Source organism: Monodelphis domestica, chromosome 7, assembly GCF_027887165.1.
Source record: "Monodelphis domestica isolate mMonDom1 chromosome 7, mMonDom1.pri, whole genome shotgun sequence".
Lineage (NCBI taxonomy): Eukaryota > Metazoa > Chordata > Mammalia > Didelphimorphia > Didelphidae > Monodelphis > Monodelphis domestica.
The window spans coordinates 290,012,095-290,032,130 of record NC_077233.1 but is presented as its reverse complement, the minus strand read 5'-3'; the positions used below and the strand labels follow the sequence as shown (position 1 = coordinate 290,032,130).

Genomic DNA, 20,036 nt, shown 5'->3' with positions numbered 1-20,036 from the left:
GATTGGCGAGAAGAGTGACGTGTAGTAACATGGGATTATAACAAAGTAAGGCAAACTTTCTGTGTGTAATGTAAAAGTGGAGTGGGGTGGCAGTGGTAGCATTCTATATAGGAGAACCGGATATGAGATTGGGGCGCTAAAAACAAAACTAACTAGGTGATTCCTTCTTAGCATTTGTGGAAAGAAAGGCATGATTACCGGATTAATGGTGGATAAAACCAAACTTACCCGGAACAACCTGAATGAAATTAGGAATAAAAATCTTCCTTTCTTTTTGTTATAAGCAATATATCCAGGGTTTCTTACAAAGATAGAATGAAGACCTTATTAGTATGTTATTCTTCGCTAAATACGAAAGATTTCAGATAAATAGAAGCAATTAAGAAAGTAAAGCAGGGAAACTTTCTTTTATAAATAATGGCAATGAATAAAATAAATAAAATTTAAATAAAAATTTGCTCTCGTCCCAGGTGGTTTCACAGTGTCTGATATGCTACACGAGGAAACAAAAATGACACCAAGAATAACAAAGACAGGAAGTAGAGCTAGGCGAGACCAAGTATAGACATAGGAGTTCCACATATACAGTAACAGAATTTTGTGTATGCTGAAGGTCTGAGTCTCAAGATAATCTCTAAGAGGGAAAGATATGAAAGGATTAGAAAAATCTTAGGTCCTATTTATTACAAAAGAAGGAAACTAAGAAAATAGTCGTAACTACAGAACCACCGATTGCTTCTGGTCTCCGCCTTCTCCAGTTTTTCCATCGTGACACATCTGCCAAAATGATCTTATGGGCCTGATCAAGTCACTCAGCTATTCACAAATTATCCTCAGCCAGTGTGGTGTAGGAAGCTGCCTAACCAGTCCCAACAAATCTGACTTAAATTTTCAGTGTGAGCATTTATAGGTCAGAAAGCAGGATTCGATTTGCTGGTAATTGTTGTTGTTCAGTCATTCAGTCACTCTGTGACCCCGCGAACCAGCGCATGCCAGGTCTCTGCTCTCCACGGTCTCTTGGAGTCTAACCAAATTCGTGTCTGTTGTTTCGGTGACACTATAAATCTCTCTCCGCTTTCTATGGTGCCCTTCTTTTGCCTCCAGTCTTTCCCATCATCGAGGTCTTTTCCAAACAATCCTGTTTTCTCGTTATGTGGCCAAAGTATGTCTTCGTCATCTTCAGTATCTGACCCTCCATTGAATAGTCTAAATTCATTTCTTTTAGCATTGACTGATTTGATCTCTTCGCTGTCCAAGAGTCTCAAGTCTTCTCCAGCACCACAATTTGAAAGGGTCAATTCCGTGACCTTCAGCTTTCCTTAGAGTCCAGTTCTCTCAGCTATACATTGCTACTGGCAAAACCATACAGACCCTTTGGTCAGAGAGATGATTCGTCTCTGATTTTTGGTGTGCTGTCCAGATTTGCCATACTTTTCCTTCCTAAAGGTAAGCATCTTTTAACTTCAAGACAGCAGCCCCTGTCTGCATTGCTCTTCGAGCCCAGGAATATAAATCTGACACTGTTTTCATTTCTTTTCCTTCTGCTTGCTAGGAAGAGATGGCACTAGTGGCCAAGTTCTTAGCTTTTTTGATGTTAAGCTTCAGCGAGCTTTCACCCTTAAGAAGCTTCCTAGTTCTTCTTGACTCTCTGCCATCAGAGTGGTATTCTCTATATCTCTGAGATTTTTATTTCTCCTGCCAACTTTTAATTCTGGTTATTGATTTGTCCAGAGCCTTGTCAGATTTGTTTCTCAGTCTTAAGCAATCAATTATTCTGTGTTCAGTTCTGATTATTGCTTCTTGGCCAACAAACAGGTTCTTCAGGAGCCAGCTAAGATGATCTGGTGCTCCCATCTCTGAGGACGTGCTACATCAAAGGCTTTAGTGTAGTCAGTGAAGTAGAAGTGAATCTTTTTTCTGGAACTCCCTTGTTTTCTCCATAATCCAGCGAATGTTGGCAATTTGGTCTCTAGTTCCTCTGTGTCTGAAAGGGAGCCTGCTCTTCCGAGAAGTCTTGCTTCCCACATTTGAAGCCGAGCTTTCAGAATCTTAAGCATAAGCATGCCGCCATGTAAAAGTAAGTGCAGTGATGAGGGATTGAGAATTTGAACATTTTTAGCATTGCCCTTCTTGGGACATACACGTCTTTTCTCATCTAAGGGCCACTGTTGGATTTGTTCCAGTTTACTGGCATATTAAGTGCAGCACTTTAACTGCCTCATCTTTTAGAATTTTAAATAATAGCTCAGCTGCAATTCCATCACCTCTACTAGCCTTAGTGTTAACAGTGCTTCTTAGCCCACTTGACTTCATTCTCCATTATATATCATTGTAATTATTGGTGATGTCAGGCTCTTTCTTAGATAGTTCTTCAGTGTGTTCTGGCCACCTCTCCTTAACTTCTACCTTTGTTAAGTCCCTGCCATTTTTATTTTTTATCATGCCCATTTTTGCAAGAATTGTTCCCTTGATATTTCTAATTTTCTTGAAGATATCCCTTGTCTTTCCCAGTCCATTGTTTTCTTCTATTTCTTTGCATTGCTCATTTAGGTAAGATAAGCCTTATATCTCTCTTTGCTGTTTCCTAGAATTCTACTTTCAATAAGGCGTGCCTTTCCCTTCCTCCTTTCCTTTTGCTTTCTTTCTTTCCTAATTACCAGAACTTTAAGACATTGCTGGAGAAAATTTTAATGCCGATCAAACTTAAAAGTGTGTCTGATTGGGGGTGGGGGGAGGCAGGACAGCTGATTGTTAAAGATTTACTTGCATAATTCCTCCTCTGTAGTTCTTCACTGCTATTTAAGGACTTACATATTATGGCTACCTACAACTTTCCAGCTATATTTCATACCACTTCCCTTCACAAACTCTTTTAAGCTAAACTTGACTACCTTTTCCCAAACTGTGTCTTCTGTCTTTCCCCTTCATTCATTAACATATGTAGTTGAAATATTTTTAACTAAACAATGCTTTCTTTCCATAGTATTTTGTGTTCTTGGGTCCTCAAAGACTATCATGCTGTATACATTTTCTTTTGATTATCCTATTGCATGGATCAACTTTTTTATTTTGTGTCCAATTTAGATGATTTTGGTAATTAATGGATTAATGGTTTATTATGCACTTTGAGATCTGGTAATGCCAAATCACCCTTATTTTTTTTTAACCTTTATCTTCTTAGGATTGATAAAAGTATCAGTTCTAAGAGAGAAAAGCAGTAAGGGCTAGGTTATTGGGGTTAAGTGACTTGTCCAGGGTCATATAGCTAGGAAGCATCTGATTTAGATTTGAACCCAGGCCCTCCTTTCTCCAGGCTTAGTACTCTATCCACTGAACCATTTAGATGCTCCTTCCAAAAATATTCTTAATTGTTTATTCTTCCAGATTGTTATTTTCTCTGATTTTATAAAGCATCCTCTTACTAATTTGACATTGTATTAGCACCACTGGCTTGCTATTATTTCTAAGATCAAAAATAAACTTCTGCTTACTATTTAATATTCTTCACAGTCTGAAACTTTTCTTTTTAGTCTTTTTAACACATTTCTCTTATTCATGGTCCAACCACCTTGATGTTCCTCCTATAGTGCTCTTTCTCCCAACTTTGTGCTAGCATATTCTTCTTCATTTCCACCTCTTAGAAACCCTAGATTCTTTTAGGACTCAGCTTAAGTGCTACCTTTGGTTTGGAGCTTTTTCTCGACACCCAGTTGCTTGTGCCTTCCCTACCAAGGCTGCCCTCTATCCCCTCCGGAATTATCTTGTATATACTTATTTATGTATATGTTATCTAATTCCATGAGCTCCTTGAGGGCAAAACTTGCAAAAACTATTTTCACTTTTTGTTTGTATCTATTTAGCACATACCGCTTAATAAATGCATTTTGATTCATTGATATATAGCTGTTATTTGCAGAGCCTGGTGCTATTTGCAATTAGAAAAAAAACATTGCTTTCACACATCTGACAATCGGTGTGGCTTCAAGAATAAAGAGGTGAAAGTCCTGTTGTAGTCTGCTCTTGTCCTTTTCTGGAATGTTCTATTCAGTTCTGGGCAGCACTTTTGGGGAAAGACATTGATAATATAGAAAACATCCAGAGAAGGGCGATCAGAATAGGAAAGGCCCTTGAGTTCATGCTCTGTGAGGCTCATTTGAAGGAACTTGGCATTTTTAAGGCTGTCCTATGGAGTTGTACTTCTTCTGGTCCCCAGGCATAGGACAAGAATATACATTAGTTGGAGCAGAAGAGCACCGACATACTTTCCGACTTAGAAATTCCTACTCAGAAATACAATCACCTGACAGCTCTAATTAACATTCAATGGCAAAATAGGCTTATCAATAGTGTGATTTTTTAATATAGGCAGCCAGTAAACATTGCATGATGTTTGTGACAATTTCCGTCAACTGGACATATGTGGGGAATAGATGAATAACATTTGTTACCTAATGATGAGCATGGATAGAAAACATCACTTGAGGAAATACTGAGCACAGTTCCATATGCCATAGTGATGGAATGCTGAGATTAAACATGGAAGACAAACCCACTAAGTGAAAAAAAGAGATCATTTTCCACGGAGAACGGAAGTTCAAGTTGTGAAAGCATCAGCATGTAAGATCCACAAATTCATAGCAAAACTAATTTGACTTAAAGGGATTGAAAGTCAAATGGGGAAGCTTCTTAATCTAATTGCTGGGGGAAGCCTCAGATAGCGTCCTGAGATGGGACTGTATTTTTAGGAAACTAACAGCATCACTGGCTTGATCTGAATATTGGCTTCACCAAGCCAGCAAGGGCATCTTGTCCCTTTTATGTAGCCCAGGCTTAGGTATACAGGCTGTACAGTTAGTCAAGTCATACAAGGCTTTCTGTGACTTGGCATTTTCATTGTTATAATGAAGTTCAGATTCAGGCAGTGATCACTACTTAGCCAAGCAATTATTACATATAGATATTGCATATATTCGTTGGCTGGGTTTAGATAATGTTTTCAGAGATTCAAGGAAAAAATACATTCATGGCAAAGCCCTAACGTTGTCAGCCATTTGGGGAATGTTATTTGAATTTGTGTAAGAAAAATCACAAAATTCTGTATATCTTGAATTAATAATACTCATTAATGTTGGCAAAAAAAGGCCTTTTGTATATCAAAATATTCATAGAACAACTATTTGCAATAGCAGAAATTTGGAAATAAACTATCTTAGCAGTTGAGGAATGGTAGAATAAAATGAATTACTTGACTGCTACAAACTATTATTGCTCTGAAGGAATGATAACTAGGAGAAATTTGAAAGATCATATGAAGACCAGTAGAAAGCAATATAGAGTGAACCAAAAAAAAAATGAAAATTAGTATAACTTTATAAAGATTATATTAAGTAGCAACAAAACAGATAAAAAATTTTGTACAATGTTCAGAGCACCTCCTTGCCCTTTTAATGAATGGTAAGCTACAAAACTATGAAGTTGCAATTATTCTTTTATATGTTTTTGTTTAGATTGTACATTTTAAAGGATTTATTTCTGAGTGTCAGATGTTTTGAAACAATTTCTCTGTAACGTTTAAATTTAGGGTTTTATGCTAATGTAAGAGTTATAAAGTAATATTGTGGTCATTGATTTTAAAATATTATAGCTTAAGTCACAATGGCTTTTAGCAGCTTTTATTTACAAAGAGGTGGAAAGAATGAAAGTGTAAATGTAAATAAAGAGACATTCCTAACAAGCCTACCAGCCTTTCTCTGGTGAAGTCTGGCTCAGCCCTGGCAGGGGTTTTCCTAAGACTCTTGCCTCCCACATGGATTTCCTGGTAATCCTCAGCCAGAAGTCCCAGTGGTGTCTTCAGCTAGGTTCCACCAACGCAGCCTCCTCCAGAGAAAAGGTAGGAATCTCAGCCACTCACCTAGCAAGCTGACACAGTATCCAGGGAAAAAGTATCCTTCGAGCCAGGAAAGGAATCTCCAGAACCTCTCTCCAAACGCCTGGAAGGGAATGAATGCGATACCATGCTGGTTTCTTCAAAATGCTGCTCTTTCCACGGCACTTCCTGTCACTCCCCTTTCTTCACAAAAACCAATGGCAGCCTCTCAATTTGCCTAGCACTGCCCAAGGTGAGGGCAGTGGCCTTTGGAGGTGTGAGCTTACTAGTCTAGTAAGTGACTCTTACTTAATGGTAAGTAGGGGTACTTTAAGTTCTTGATTTGATTAGCTAAAGATAGACAAGGGGAGAGTTAATCCTATCTTCACACATCTTTATCCCCCCCCCCCCCAAATATTTAGTTTATGAAGAATGAAGATTTTATTTATTTGATGTAGCCAGTTTATTGAATGAATAATTGAATATTTGATAGCCTTTTATGTTGTGGAAATATAATAAATGTTAACCAATAATTTGTAACTAACTGTTTAATTACTTATACAAATCTGTATGTGTTGTAGGTTGCAGCGCACACCTATCAAGCTCCAGTGTTTTGCTTTGGATTCTGTGTCTACAGCTAAAGAATCCATTGGGTACATCGTTCTAGATTTAAGAACTGCCCAAGAAATAAAGCAGGTATTGCACTTAATTTTTAAAAAATAAACCAACAAACATGAGCATTTACATATGGTACATGTGCATAGAACAGAAAACAGAATGTATTTGATACTATGAGTATATTATGTAGTTTCCTTTTTTAAAGTAGATATAAACTATAACATGACAATATCAGTATTTCCCTGCTCATTGGTCTTGTTCTATATTTTCTTTTTTATCTATAGGCGATGCCATTGTCATTTTCTAAATGGAAGCAAATGTAAAAATAAACTGTATAATGGGTTTTACCTGCGATAGATGCCTGTCCTTAAGGAAGTTATATTCTGTCTGAAGACTATAACTTGTATTCTGATAAAGCAATTACATATAAAAAGGCCAAGCTATATGAGCAGATCATATGGGGGTAGAACTTTCCCGAACTCCAATGTAAATCATTCATTCAATCTCCCAATTATTTCCTTTTAAAATATTATTTTTATTGATAGTTTGTTTTTTACATCCCTTTCATTTCCAAATGTATCTCTCCAACTTGTGCAGTGAGCCATCCTTTCCATCAAAGGTCTATAGAGAGAAGAAAAAACAATTTAACAAAACCAATCAGCCAATTAATCATACTGAACAGTATTCTACACTGTGAAAAGGAATTGGAAAAAAGTCCCAACTCTTCTTTGGAACCACTTGGTGATATTTCAGTATTGAGTTTCTTATTCTTTTTCTTTTCATCTATATCCTTGCCATCATTCTGTATCATTTATGCCTCTCTAAGTCATTGTGTATCAGTGTATTTATATTGTTTTCCGAGTTCAGCTTATTTCATTCTGTATCTGTTCCCATTAACTTTTTTGTTTCTCTGAATTCTTCATATTTATTGTTTCTTACAGCCTAGCAATATTCCATTAACGTTATGTACCATAACTTGTTTAGCCAATCACTCATTGCTGTATTTATCAAAGTGTTTACTTTGTTTCCAGTCTTTCCTGCCACATAAAGTGCTGCTTTAATCATTTTGATTATTTCTGTCTTTTAACTTCCTTACAGTATATGACTTGGTGGCATTTCTGAGTCTCTAATTCATTTTTTATTCATAAAGACCTTCACATCATGCTTTCAGTATTTTAGTAAAATACCATTTTTCTGCCCTGAAGCAGTTTTTCATCCCCTGGAAATAATTTTGAGTTTGCCTGGGAATTTATTTGCGATTTCTGAGATTTTAATCCATATCTTCTTTTAGATCTAGAAGAGCCCTTAGACAGACCGAATCCAACTTTCTTGACTTACACATGCGTTGAGAAATGACGACCTTGTGAAAGTCCCATGCATCATGCAGCAAGATACCGTAAAGTACTCGGGGAATTTTAAGAACATGCTTTCTCTACGACACCCCGGAGAAATGTATAGCATTAGTATTGTTTTCCCAGTTTTACAAAGGAAGAACCACGTGGAGAGGTGAAGTGACTCGCTCAGGGCACACATCTAGAAAACATCAAGGGGAGATGTTAAGTGATAAGCTTCTGACCCTAGGCCTCGCCCTATTGCACCATTCTGTATGGCCTTATAAAGTGGCATTTCGTTTTTTCCTCACATTTTTGACAAGAGATTTTTGTCAGTACCCTTTTCTAAAAGTGAAAACCTGCTTCCCTTCTTTTACTCCAACCTCTATAAAAGAACTGTAAAGAATTCATTTCAGTGTTCTTTAGATTGCTTCTTTCATTGTCATTCTGGGAAGAAAAATGTCTAATTTCCACTCCCAGACTCAACATACTCTATTCAGAACTCACTGTTTTCTCTAAATCCACTCCTCTAAATTTTCTTATTCTCAGTGTTGGATTCAACATTGACTCTTCATTTTTCTTTTCTTTCTTTTTTTTTAAACCCTTACCTTCCTGCTTGGAGTCAATACTGTGTATTGGCTACAAGGCAGAAGAGTGGTAAGGGTAGGCAATGGGGGTCAGGTGACTTGCCCAGGGTCACCCAGCTGGGAAGTGTCTGAGGCCAGATTTGAACCTAGGACCTCCCATCTTTTCTTTCTTTTAAAAAAAACCTCTTACATTTTGTCTTTGGATCAGTACTAAGTATTGGTTCTAAGGCAGGAGGGTAGTAAGAGCTAGGCAATTTGGTGTTAAGTGACTTCCCTAAGGGCTGGCTGAATTTGAACCCAGGCCCTCCCATCTTTAAACCTGGCTTTTTATCACTGAGCCACGTAGCAGCCCCTTTTTCTTTTTCTTTTACCCCGTCTATCCAATCCGTTGCTAAATGTGTTTTTTTAAACCTCCATGATATTTATTGATTCCATCCCTTTATTTTCATTTACACACATACTAAGGCCCTCATCCATCACCTCTCACTGAATTATTATTTTAGTCTTCTAAATTGTCTCCTTGCTTTTAGCCTATCTCCCTTCTAACCCATCTTCTGCTTACGTGCCAGAATAATCCCGTAAAGAGCAGGCTTGATTCTATGAATTTCTTACTCAAACTCTTAAGTAGTTCCCTTTTGCCTTTAAGAAAAAATATTGACAGCCTTCTTTTTAGCCTTAACAGTTACAGCCCTTCACAGTCTGGTTTAAACAGACCTCCTGGACTATTTCCTCTTATCCCTTTTTTCTCCAATCTCCATTTCAGCTAACTATTCCCTTATACAACTAGCGATTCCCTTAAGCAGCCATCTCATGTCTCTTTGCTATTCCTTCACCTCTTAGAATGCTCAGCTCTTTAGCCCTTTTCTACAGCGTGTATGGATTGGACTACATGGCCTTTCTGGTCCCTTCCAGCTCCAAGTCTGAGCCTCGGATCTTCAGATTACATACATCGATCGGGTTTGTCTTTATACAGTCTCCACTCTTAGAACATCATCTCTAGAGCGAGGGCTGTTCGTGCGTTTCTTTGTGACTTTCATGTAATAGACATTTGGCAGGCTTCGGAAACCATTTCAGTTGTTTCCTACATTGAAGGTAGTACGGATCCACGATGGGAATTACAGTAGCCAAGTAAAAGCCAAGCAATTATTTGTGGGATATTCTGATGCTGGTTACAAGTTGCTACTTGCTGGAGCAAAGTCCTGCACGCTGATACTGTTACTACTTCAGAGGGTTCCTATCAGTCAAGCAGCACACATTTGTGAAGTACTTACCATGTACTAGCCTGTCCGTCCCTCTCCCATCCTGTGTGTCTCTTGCCCACATCTCCTTTAATAGGAAGCCCTTACAGGAGGCTAGTCCCCTCCCTCCAGTGGGGCACGTCGGTGGTCTTTTATCTCCGTGACTAGCCCGTCTCCTCGTAGAGCCTTTCTTCTCTTGGGGGACAGAGCTTTATGCCGCTTTGTGTACTTGGGTCCCACCATGGGTCTCTCGTTAGGTAGGTGATATTGGCGTGAGATTTCTGTGAACACTGTGGCAACCCATAATTCACAGCGAGAGCAATAAAGCCGGAATTACATTTGAAGAAGGTGAAATTGTATTTTATGGACAGGCTTGGGGAGGGCTAAGTGTTGTTGGTTTCCCAAAGACAGTCGAGCTCAGTAGTTACCTCCTAACAAATCCTGGGCCCAGCTTATCCTTTCTTCACCTCTTGTTGCTGCCCTAGATTGATCCGTGTACTGGTAAACAAGGTCTATGAGCCAGCTCTCCTCCTGGGTTTGATTCTTGTGGATGGAGGACTGAACAGGGGAGCTGGTGTCTGACTTCTGGGGGTCCTTACGGGTCTCCTTGAGGAGGCTTTGTCGTGTTTGAGGCATTGAGACACAGCAAGTAACTCATCTGAAGATGCAGGAAGATTTCAGTAAACCTCTTCCAACAAAGACAGGCATCTTTGGGGAGCAGGTCTCCATCATATGTCTGCCTAACCGGATACCAATAATCTGGATTGTCTTAGGAGGCAGCTGTGCTTTTGTCTCTATCAAGGAATATTATGTGATAGAAATGGGAGAAATCATAGCGAAATATTTATCAAATGATTATCATGTGCTAGCTTTTATGATCATTACTTTACATTTATCTCACTTGATCCTTACAACAATCCTAGGAGGTAGATCCTATTGCTATCTTCATTTTACAGATTATGAAACTGAGGCACAAAGGCTAAGTAACCAATAAGGGTCTGAGGTGGTATTTGAACTCATTTTTCTCTGATTCAGGGACCAGTGTTCTATCCACTGTACCAACTAGCTGCTCCTAGATGAAATGCTATTCGAAGACAACTTTCAGGCTTCTTTTAGATCTTTTGATTTCTTTTTTTGTAATCAACAGTCAATCGGCATTTTGGGGTCTGGGATGGCATGCAGCTTTGTGGCTGTAAAGATCTGCTGTAGAATATCATTTGCAAAGCCTTTCTGTATACCTCTAACATTTTTGTCAAAGATGCCTTTGACGTATGTTTAAACAGTTTTGCAGATATCAGAAAGTTATTGTGAATCCCATTTTTTGTAGAAACAATGTTTATTTTTTCCAATTGTTGGGTATTGTTTCCTCTTTTAAGACAGCTCAAGCTTTTTGTGTATCTTTGCTATCTTAAAGATTGTATTGTTCCCAGCAGGTACTTCTTCTTTCATTCTTTTTGTTTTTTGACGTTCTCACTCAGCAGTCTTGCTGATGAACGTCCATCATCTTCTTCAAGATTTTGCGAACAAACTTCTGTTCTAAATGACTCTTGTCCTAGACTGCCATAAAGAATACTTTGATAAAGAAATGGAGTGTTTGCTGTCTAAGGCAATTTGTAGTGCAGTATAAGCTCCTTGAAGTGGGAGATATTTTTCATGTTGTCTTTGTGTGTCCACTAACTGCCTAGAATAGTGTCCAACAAATGCTTGTGGAATTAGGCTCTTTTGTGCTCTTTGCTTGGGTGATTTTTTTTGCAGCTTAAACTTCTGTAAGAAATGATGATAATCTGTGGCAATATCTGATAGTCATTTCTCAGCTTGTTTGATCTGGGCAAATAGAAAGTATTTCACACTGACTTGCACACTGGTTCAGCCGTTGTCTCCTGCCTCTTCAGACAGGGCTTCATGTGTGTCACCCACGTAGCTTCTCCAAGGAAGTTTCATGACTACAGGCATGCTTTCTAGACCATCTAGAACCCTCTGCCTTCCTTGCTTTTTCCCCGAGCTATATTTTTGCCATCTTCTCTATGGCTCACTATCGTGTCAGTTGGACGAAGCATCGAACTAAGTTGGTGATTGGTAAGTTATCCAGCTTGTTTTCTGCATCAGGGGCTGCACGTTTGGTTTCAGTTCTGCTCACTGTGATCCCTGGAAGGTGGGAAGCGCAGGCGTCCCGTGGCCTCGCCCAGCCTACTCCCTACGGCCACGTACGTGCCCACGTCAGCCAGCTCCTTGTCGCCGCTCGTCCCCTTCAGGCACTCTTCTCTTTACTTCCTTCTGCTGCGGTTTGGCGCGGAGGGTCGCTCTCAGGGAGCATCGGGGTGGCTTAGTGGGCTGAGAAGCCGGTGCAGAGACGACGGGCCCCGGGCTTCAGGCTGGACGCGCTCTAGGTCTGCCCGGGCCGGCTGCCTTCCGTTGGGACCGCAGTCACGATTCCAAGATGAGCAGCTTCATTTCCTCTTGTAGAACGGGCACTTGCTGGCCCTCGGGTAGGCGCTCACGGCGGGTCAGAGCACGCTAGTGGTCAGTCAGAAGCCTTGTTCTCGCTGTCGCCCCCTCACAGCGCTCGGCGCAGAAGCAGAGGAGCGTGTCGGGACGGCGGCCGCTTTGGCTTTGGCTTGTTTCGCGGTTGCTTTGGCCAGCCCGCCCGTGGCGGCTCTCCTGCCGTGCACTACCCTCGTTACGGGAAAGAGAGACGGGCCGCACGCCTCCCCGCTGGTCCCCGCGGGCGTCCGGCCTTCGCTCTTGCCGCCTCGGTGTCTCAGCGAGGCATCGCGGTCACTGTCACGGCAGCCGGACCGGCGCTGTCACGCCAACGCGCGCCGCCGCCCGCGCTGTGCTTGAGTGCGTGATGAGGCTCGAAGCACTCGGAGGAAAACAGCGCGGGTGGGCCGGTCACGGGCTCCTCCTGAAGGAAGGCGCGCTGCATGGCTGCGCTGCCGGAACAGTTCGCACTAGTCACGGTTGGCTGGTGAGGTCGGATCCCGTCGGCCCTCTCGCATGGCGGCACTTGTTCAGCCCTACTAGTGTCCGTTGGCGGAAGCCTTCGTTCTCTCCGAGGCGGGCTTCCATGAAGCGGCTCTCTGGGGGCCGGAGCCGCCTTCTGGAGCTCGGGCCCAATGACTTCAGGGCTCCAGGACGCCCGTTCCAAGGACGGGGTTTGCTCCGTGATCTGCTCGGAAATAGGAATCCGCCCCAGTGGGAAGTCCCGAAAATGCCCCTCCCGCCCCCCTCGTTCCCCCACAGGTCGCCATGCACTTTTCATGCACTTTTCTGCTCTGAGAAGCGGGGAGGGTGGAGAGAGAAGAGCCAAGCCCTGACCTTGTCTTTGCTACACGCCAGTCCAGAATTCCAGGGGGGAAGAGAGCCCGGGACAGGAAAGGGGGCTGAAAGCAGCTAGAAAAGTGGGCAGAGAAGCAGAGAGAAGATCGGGCGTCTTACACGGAGGAGTTTCTCCGCATGACTCCTTTTATGCAGGAAATGGGGGAGCCTTGTAACATCCGTAACATGCTGCTCTTGTTTACTCACTGCTGTCTGTTGTGTTTCCTTGGGTTCTCCAGGCGCCCAAGTGGTACGCGCTGCTGAGCAATAAATACACCAAGTTCAAGTCTGAGATACAGATAAGCATCGCTCTGGAAACCGACACCAAGGCGCCAGCGGACAGTTTCAAGGCCAAGGAGGCGCCGCCCAGAGAAGGAAAAGGTTGGTACTCGCGGAGCATGCCGAGAACGCGGATTTATGGGCTCTGTGGGCGGGGGCGGGGGGGGGGGGCGTTTGTCCTGATCAGTAGTGTTCTTGGTGGCGCGCGCCCGTCTCGGAGCTTGCCTCTCCGCTCTCTTGCGGAGCCACAAGTAGTAACTGTGTACCGTGCTCCAGGCACGCTCCAGGTCCGAAATGAGGAGGCGAGCCACTCCCTGCCCTCAGGGAGCCTGTGCTCTAGGCACGTGCGAGTAAGCATGGAGGCCTCTCAAAGAGGCGTCTTCTCGAGCTGAGCCCCGAACAGAGAGACGATGTCAAGAGATGGAGGCGACAGGCTTGCAGAACAGACACGCAGAGAGTAAAATGTCGCCTGGTGGTCGGCAGGCGCGCAGTGGTGTGACTGAGAGGCTTCTTGAGGGAGCTCATCTGCAAGCCGGCCTATGTGGGGGGAAGTCATTGGGGAAGAGCCTGAGAAGACAGACCAGGGCAAAAGGCCCCACGTGCCGTCTAGAGGGGCGTCTATCGTGGTCTTTAAAAGCAGCGAGGAGCCCCGAAACGCACTTCCCTGGCGTGGTTTTGGGGTGTCCCTTTGGAGGCCGTGGGGGAATCTTTGTAAAAGGCCGGCCTGCCTTCAGAGAGCTCAGGCCTGCCCTAGTCAGGGACGGGCGGTGCGTCTGTGGAAAAGGGCCGAGTGGGGAGGAACCATTCGTGCGCCCAGGGCATCGGCGGGGTCTAGGCCTCGTGACTCGGGTTTCCGGGGCGCTTCAGCGCTTCGTGTAAGACGTTTTCCGGCACGTGCTGTGGATTGGGCTCTGCTGGGCGTCCAGCCGTGGCTTGGGGCTTCTTTCCCGTCCACGTGCCTGGTGCCAGCCCTTAAAGAGCGCTGGGTGGCGTCGGGCGATCGAAGCCTTTCCGCAGAGTCATCCGAGGGTAGCGGGCGGAGCGTCAGCCCGGAGAGGCGTGAAGGGAAGCTGGGGGAGGTGAACGGGCGAGCGCGCTTCTGTGAGGGGCATCGAAGGAGGCTCAGTGAGGAGAACGCGCGTCGGGTCTGGAAGGGAGCGCACGGCGCCCTGGGTACCCGAGCCCCAGAGACCCCGCCCCCTCCCGTGGGACCTCTCGGCGGGGCCCACTGTCCCGGGCGGGTGGCAGGGAACGAGAGCGAGCCGCCTTGTAACGTGCGCCCCACGCGCGCTTGCTGAACTGTGAGGAGACCTCCATTCCTCATCACGGAGGGCGGTGGTCACGGCCTTGAGATAGGGTGCCCGGCGCGGGGGAGGGGAGATTGGCGAGGAGCGTGCAGAGTGTAGCCCTCCTGCCCCAGAGGCGTGGAGGCCTTGCAGCGCGGCTATAAGACGATTAAATGGATTGTTTTCTCCGTGTAAAGTGCCCGCTGGGTTATCCGGAGTGGACCCCAAGAAGATCGTCGCGGTCTTGAACGAGGAGGAAGGCTACCACCAGATTGGACCAGCCGAACACTGCAGAGACTTCTTTGTGATGTCCGTGACCATAGCGTTTGCCACCCAGTTGGAGCAGGTAAGCCTTTCTGCCGCGTCGAACGAGGGAGCCTTTTGGAGATGATTGGAAGCCAGAGCGGGGGGCGGCTCAGGGCGCAGAGCAGGCCCAGAGACGGAGAGTCCGGCGGGCAGTGGGCACCGGACGCTCGGAGCCACGCCGCCTCGGACACAAACGTCTTCGTTGTCTGTCGCGGCGTTTCCTGAAGTGCGCCGTAACAGGAGCTTTGCGCAGCGGCGTGGTGCCACGCAGAGGTGCCAGTGCAGTCCGACAGAGACGCCGCATCCGCGTCTGCGTCCGTCTCAAACCCCGCTTGTGTTTGGAGCAGCACCCACTGGGCAGAGGAGCGATTCAGAGAACTCGTCCAAGGTCCGGGCCTCACTGATAAAGCACCCAGCGCCTTCTGAGGCCGCCGTGAGTGGGTGCGCTGATCAGCCTTTCTGGATGTGCCCGGACTTCTGGGCTCATTGGTTGCGGTCCAAAGTTAGCGCCTTTTTTTAAATGAAGGGGCCACATTAGGGAGTGAGAAGGACGCACCGTAGCGATGCCTATTCCTGCTCTCACCGGCACTATTCCTGCCCCCCCCCCCCCCCAAAGGGGGCGAGTCCCTCGGGTCTTCCTGCTTCTGGTGTCAGCGCCTGCATCTTCATCCCAGGTGTGCATGTCCGTCTTCCCCATTAGACTGTCCTCAAGAGTAGGCGCTAGTTTGGGCCTCTCTGATCCCTTCGTCCCAGTTGAGCTGTCATCGCTGGCCACGTCTTTTTCCTGTCGGGCACGTGCGGGTGCATTTAAGTACGCACAGGCACTTCCGTAGTTCTGGGTTGAGGAAAGGCCCGAGTTTGACGTTCATGATCATTTGGTCTGGGGCTCCTCTTAGATCTTCATCATGGGATTCCCCTGCCGCTGTTCACTCCCTTGTCTTCGGATTGTTCATAACATTCCATCATCTTGTTCTCCCAGAATTCACATTTTATTGTCTTTTCATGATTCTGCCTAACTTTTACGACTCATTCACATGTTGCTTTAAGACTGATAACGTGAGCAGTTCAATGATCTTTCCGTGCTTATACCGATAAGTATTCGCTCGAGGCTTCACACTTAAGGCTCCTAATTTGGGTCAGTGCTCTTGGACCACACTGCTTCTTGTTTGTGTTAACCCTTCAAGATCATGGATTGAAGGGTATCGTTTACAATGATGTAGGACAGGAATTCCATCATTCTCTTAGGATATCATGTGGCCAATAAATTAAAGTCTTGAAAACTGTCATCCATCGTATAAGAAATCATTTTAAGAGACAGTGGAAAGTTGAATTTGCAACTGTTAACAATTCGTGTTCTTTCCCAAGATTTTGAGAATTGGTTCTTTCCTCCAGCCAACTGGATTTGGATCGTTATTTTATATTTGACCTGAGCATATAATTTCAAGAATAGCATCAAAAGACCTTCATTCATGATGGCAAATCAAGAATAATTTAGATGAATTATTTTTTTTATTTTAAAGAATTTAATTTATTAATTTGTTTGTTGATTACATAAAATTTTCCAAATATTTCTCTCCTTTCTGTGAGAGAAAGAAAGAAAGAAGGACTTTGCAAAAAGAGACTAAATGCAAGAGTTTGCAAAGAGGAAACTTGCTGCATGCATAGAACTAAAAGGCATATTCTAGAGCCTGGGGAAGAGATAAGAACGGACCTAGTGAGGCAGTTGGAAGCCCTTGGTTCCTGTCCTTCAAGGAGATCTGAGAGGTTACTTCCTGTGGCTTGGTTCCTCTGAACCAAGTGGGAGTTGTCCTACCTGTTCCCTGGGAGCCAAAGGTTCCTGCTTTCCTGTTATCCTGAGGTCCTGTCCATCCTATCTCCACATTGCCGTGTTCCTGTGTCCTCAGTGCTCCCTGATGTCCGAAAGGGCACTGCCAGTACCCGGTAAAGCCTGGGGTGGAAAAGGCCTGAAGCCACCTTGGGCTTAGGCCCAAGAGGGTGAACTCCCCAGGAGTCCGGAGCTGTCCTATTTAATGAACTCCAAACGGGCCTGCCACTGATATGAAGAACCAGTTAGGTCAGATAGTTTACTGAATGTGGCTTTATAGGGAGAGAGTAGGGAAAGGCAGCTGGAAGAGCCTTTAAGACAACTGCTCGTGAGGCCCATAGGCAGGGGGGGAGTGTCCAGAGTTTGGAGCGCAGGGACTCCTTGGCTCCTGGTCCTCCCCTCCTCCTCTCTAATGCTTCTGCCTTTTTGTTAACTGGTCGTCGCTTTTGGCCTCCGAGCTGCCTGTCAGGCCTACCCTCTGGGCAGTGGATCCAAACGTGACGCAGCCCTTACACAGATCTCATCATGCACATCGCCCACCTATTTCATCATGTGAAAAGATGATCCACGTGGAGAAACTGCTTTTCCTGTTGGTGTTAGTTCATCCTCGGGAGGCGGCCGTTCACACGTCGTGCTCCAGTGTTAGTGCTGTAACTGTCATCTCGTTCTGCTGTTCGTAACTGAATGTCGGTCTTCACACCTGCTCGTCATTTCTCGTAGCACAGGGGCAGCCCGTCATAGTCGGACGCTAACCTTGCTCAGCCGGGCTCCAGTTGAGGAGAGTCCTCCTCATTCCCAAGTCTTTGCCACCGCACAGGGAGCGGCTCTAAATAGTCTTGAACGTAGAGGTTCTTCCTTTCCCTGATCACTCTGGGTATGAGTCTAAAATGATATCTTCAGTAACAAGACACGGCATTTTATGAGGTTTATTAAGGATCGTCAGAAGTCAAGGAACGAAGAGGACACAGAATAAAAACCGCCTGCCCATGGCCGATTGGCCCATTTAAAACCCCCTCAGCACCATCACTGCCGAGTCTACATCAGAGAGGAGGAGCCTCCGTGCCCACGCCCCTTTATCCTCTGTCGACAGGAAGTACGGAATGACAGGAAGTCAGTGGGCTCTTGGGGTATGTGGTTCTTCTTGAGGGCAACAGATTTTCAGTTCTACGTTGGAAACAGCCAACAGTGCTCTTGCTGGGCTTAAGGGAATACACAGTTTTATATTTCTCTGCGCATAATTCCAGAGATCGTTGAAAAAAGAATTAAGACTATAGGCGTCAAAACTTTTTGTGCTTTTGCTAACGATGGAGTGATGGAGACTTGTATGCTTTCCTGAAACGATCTTTGAAAAATATTTATGCTAGAAATTTGAAGGTGATTAGAAGTTATATTTTAGGAGTGTCATTTTCAGTACAAAAAAGATTGAAATCAGATATTAATTTGCTTCTCTTTTTTCATTACTTTGTAGTTAATTCCGTGTACAATGAAACTTCCAGAGAGACAACCTGAGTTCTTCTTTTATTATTCACTACTGGGAAATGACGTTACAAATGAACCATTCAGTGACTTGATGAACCCGGATTTTGAACCAGAGAGAGCATCTGTTCGAATACGTAGCAGTATCGAAGTACTTCGCATTTATCTCTCTTTCCATTCTAAACTTCAGGTAAAGGTTTATCTTCATCTCGTAAAGGACGTTTAGCATAGCGATCCCTTCTGCCGATCTAATTCCGGTTTTCCGGTGACTCCCGTCTTCTTTTTGTCACGCCGTCGTTATTACTCAGGCTATCAAACTCTGAACTAGCGGGGGAGGCCGGCCTCCACTCTGACCGCCGTCAGCCTCAGGCAGAGGCTGCTCTCGGGGCTCTTCACCCAAGGCTCTTGGGGGTGCAGCGCTGGGTGGCCGCTGTTTCTGTCCTGTGCAGACAGGCCTCCCGAAGGAAGCCAGTGGGTCCTCTGACGCCGTCCTACGCTTTCTGTTTCGCCCTTTGCCAGACTCGGGTGGGAGTGACGAAAGAGGGCTCCGAGGACCCGGCGGCTCAGTTCGCTCCGCCGTGCAGAGGACAGGAAGCCTGAGGCGCCGTCGGAAGTTGGGCTGGGGGGGGGGGTGTGAGTGGGAGAGTCTCGTGAGTCATGGCCTGCAAGGCCAAAGAGTGTCTTCTTTAATCCTCGCAATCGGACCTCTTCTAAATGGGGATGATGTGCCAGAGTTTGAGCAATTGCATGTGTCTCACTAGGGGAGGTTCTTTCCTTTTTTTTAAGCCTCCCCTTCCCTCTTGGAATCCCTACTGTGTCCCGGCTCCAAGGCAGAAGAGCGGTCAGGGCTAGGCCCCGGGGGTCAGCTGGGAAGGGGCGGAGGCCAGATTGGAACCCAGGACCTCCCCTCTCCAGGCCGGGCTCTCCATCCGTCCCCCGGCGGAGGGACTCCTAAGAAGCCAGACCAGGTAGAAACTTGATGAACCAGCAACGGAGCAGCCTAAGCCCTGATTACCCGCTGCGCTCATTCAGCAGCATAGCCTCCCCTGGCGAGCTCGCCACCCCCTGCCTGTCCTCAGTGCCCGCGAGAAGGCGCACAGCGCAGTGGAGAGCTGCAGCACGCGGCGCCACGATAGAGCCGCGCCGGAGCGCCGGGACCAGAGGACGGGGCACGCGCCCAACCCTCGGGCCTGGTGCCCGCTCGAGGCCGCTTCTGGTTCCCAGGAAGCCGCGTGGGCTAGAGAGCGCGGCTGGGAGCGCGCAGGGAGTGCCCGCGTGGAAGGAGGCGGACACAGCGCCGAGAGCTCCCTCCCTGGGGACCCCCGTCAGGGCACGAGGAGCTGGAAAGGAATCCAGTCCGGAGAGCGAGCGCGTGAGCGGCGAACCAGACCTCCAGCCCTGGAAGTGTCGGCGATCCGTGCAGTGACAGCGGGTCAGACGTCTCCCCCGTTGCGAGGCAGACGGCTCTGTGGGTCAGGAGGGCGGCACTGTGGCTGCCGGGAGAAGAGAAGAACCCCCGGGGCGCGTCTCAGCAAAGAGAGGCCCTGAGCACGCCGGAGACACGGGGACAGAAGCACTGGAAGGGAGCTTCCAGGCAGCCGAGGGGAGATTTGCGGGGCAAACTGCAGGATGGGTTTCAGGGCTCCCAGAAAAGCGAGGTAAGGAACGGAGACGGTACGACAAGATTGCCCAGCTTTTCTGAGCCTAGAATGAAGTGCCTGTCACGAGTCCGCGCCTTCCGGAAACCCCCAACCACCGCAGTGTCGCAGCCTCACAAGGCGTGGAGCACGATATAAGAGAAACGTCTAGCGACAGTCTGACTATTCCTCAAACAAAATCCGAACCTAAAGCAGTCGATATGCTTCTAAAGCACCACAGAAACAAGAGCTAAGCTCTCGACAAGAAC

General features: G+C 46.0%; 1 protein-coding gene and 1 long non-coding RNA gene across 6 annotated transcripts in view; one reads left to right on the top strand and one right to left on the bottom strand.

The window, feature by feature from the left end:
• Positions 1-20,036, top strand: part of CEP120 (centrosomal protein 120) — a 98,509-nt gene that overhangs the window by 10,673 nt on the left and 67,800 nt on the right. For all 5 annotated transcript variants that reach the window (XM_056803954.1, XM_056803956.1, XM_056803955.1 and 2 more), the window contains 4 exons: positions 6,448-6,562; positions 13,198-13,339; positions 14,721-14,869; positions 18,123-18,320. In XM_056803954.1, coding sequence (XP_056659932.1) covers positions 6,448-6,562; positions 13,198-13,339; positions 14,721-14,869; positions 18,123-18,320 — 604 coding nt within the window. The remainder of the gene's footprint in view (positions 1-6,447; positions 6,563-13,197; positions 13,340-14,720; positions 14,870-18,122; positions 18,321-20,036) is intronic.
• On the bottom strand, positions 6,996-10,600 carry LOC107649507 (uncharacterized). Its single transcript, XR_001623252.2, has 2 exons — positions 7,823-10,600; positions 6,996-7,105 (listed from the first exon to the last, which is right to left on the bottom strand). It is a non-coding gene; the product is annotated as an uncharacterized LOC107649507 (long non-coding RNA).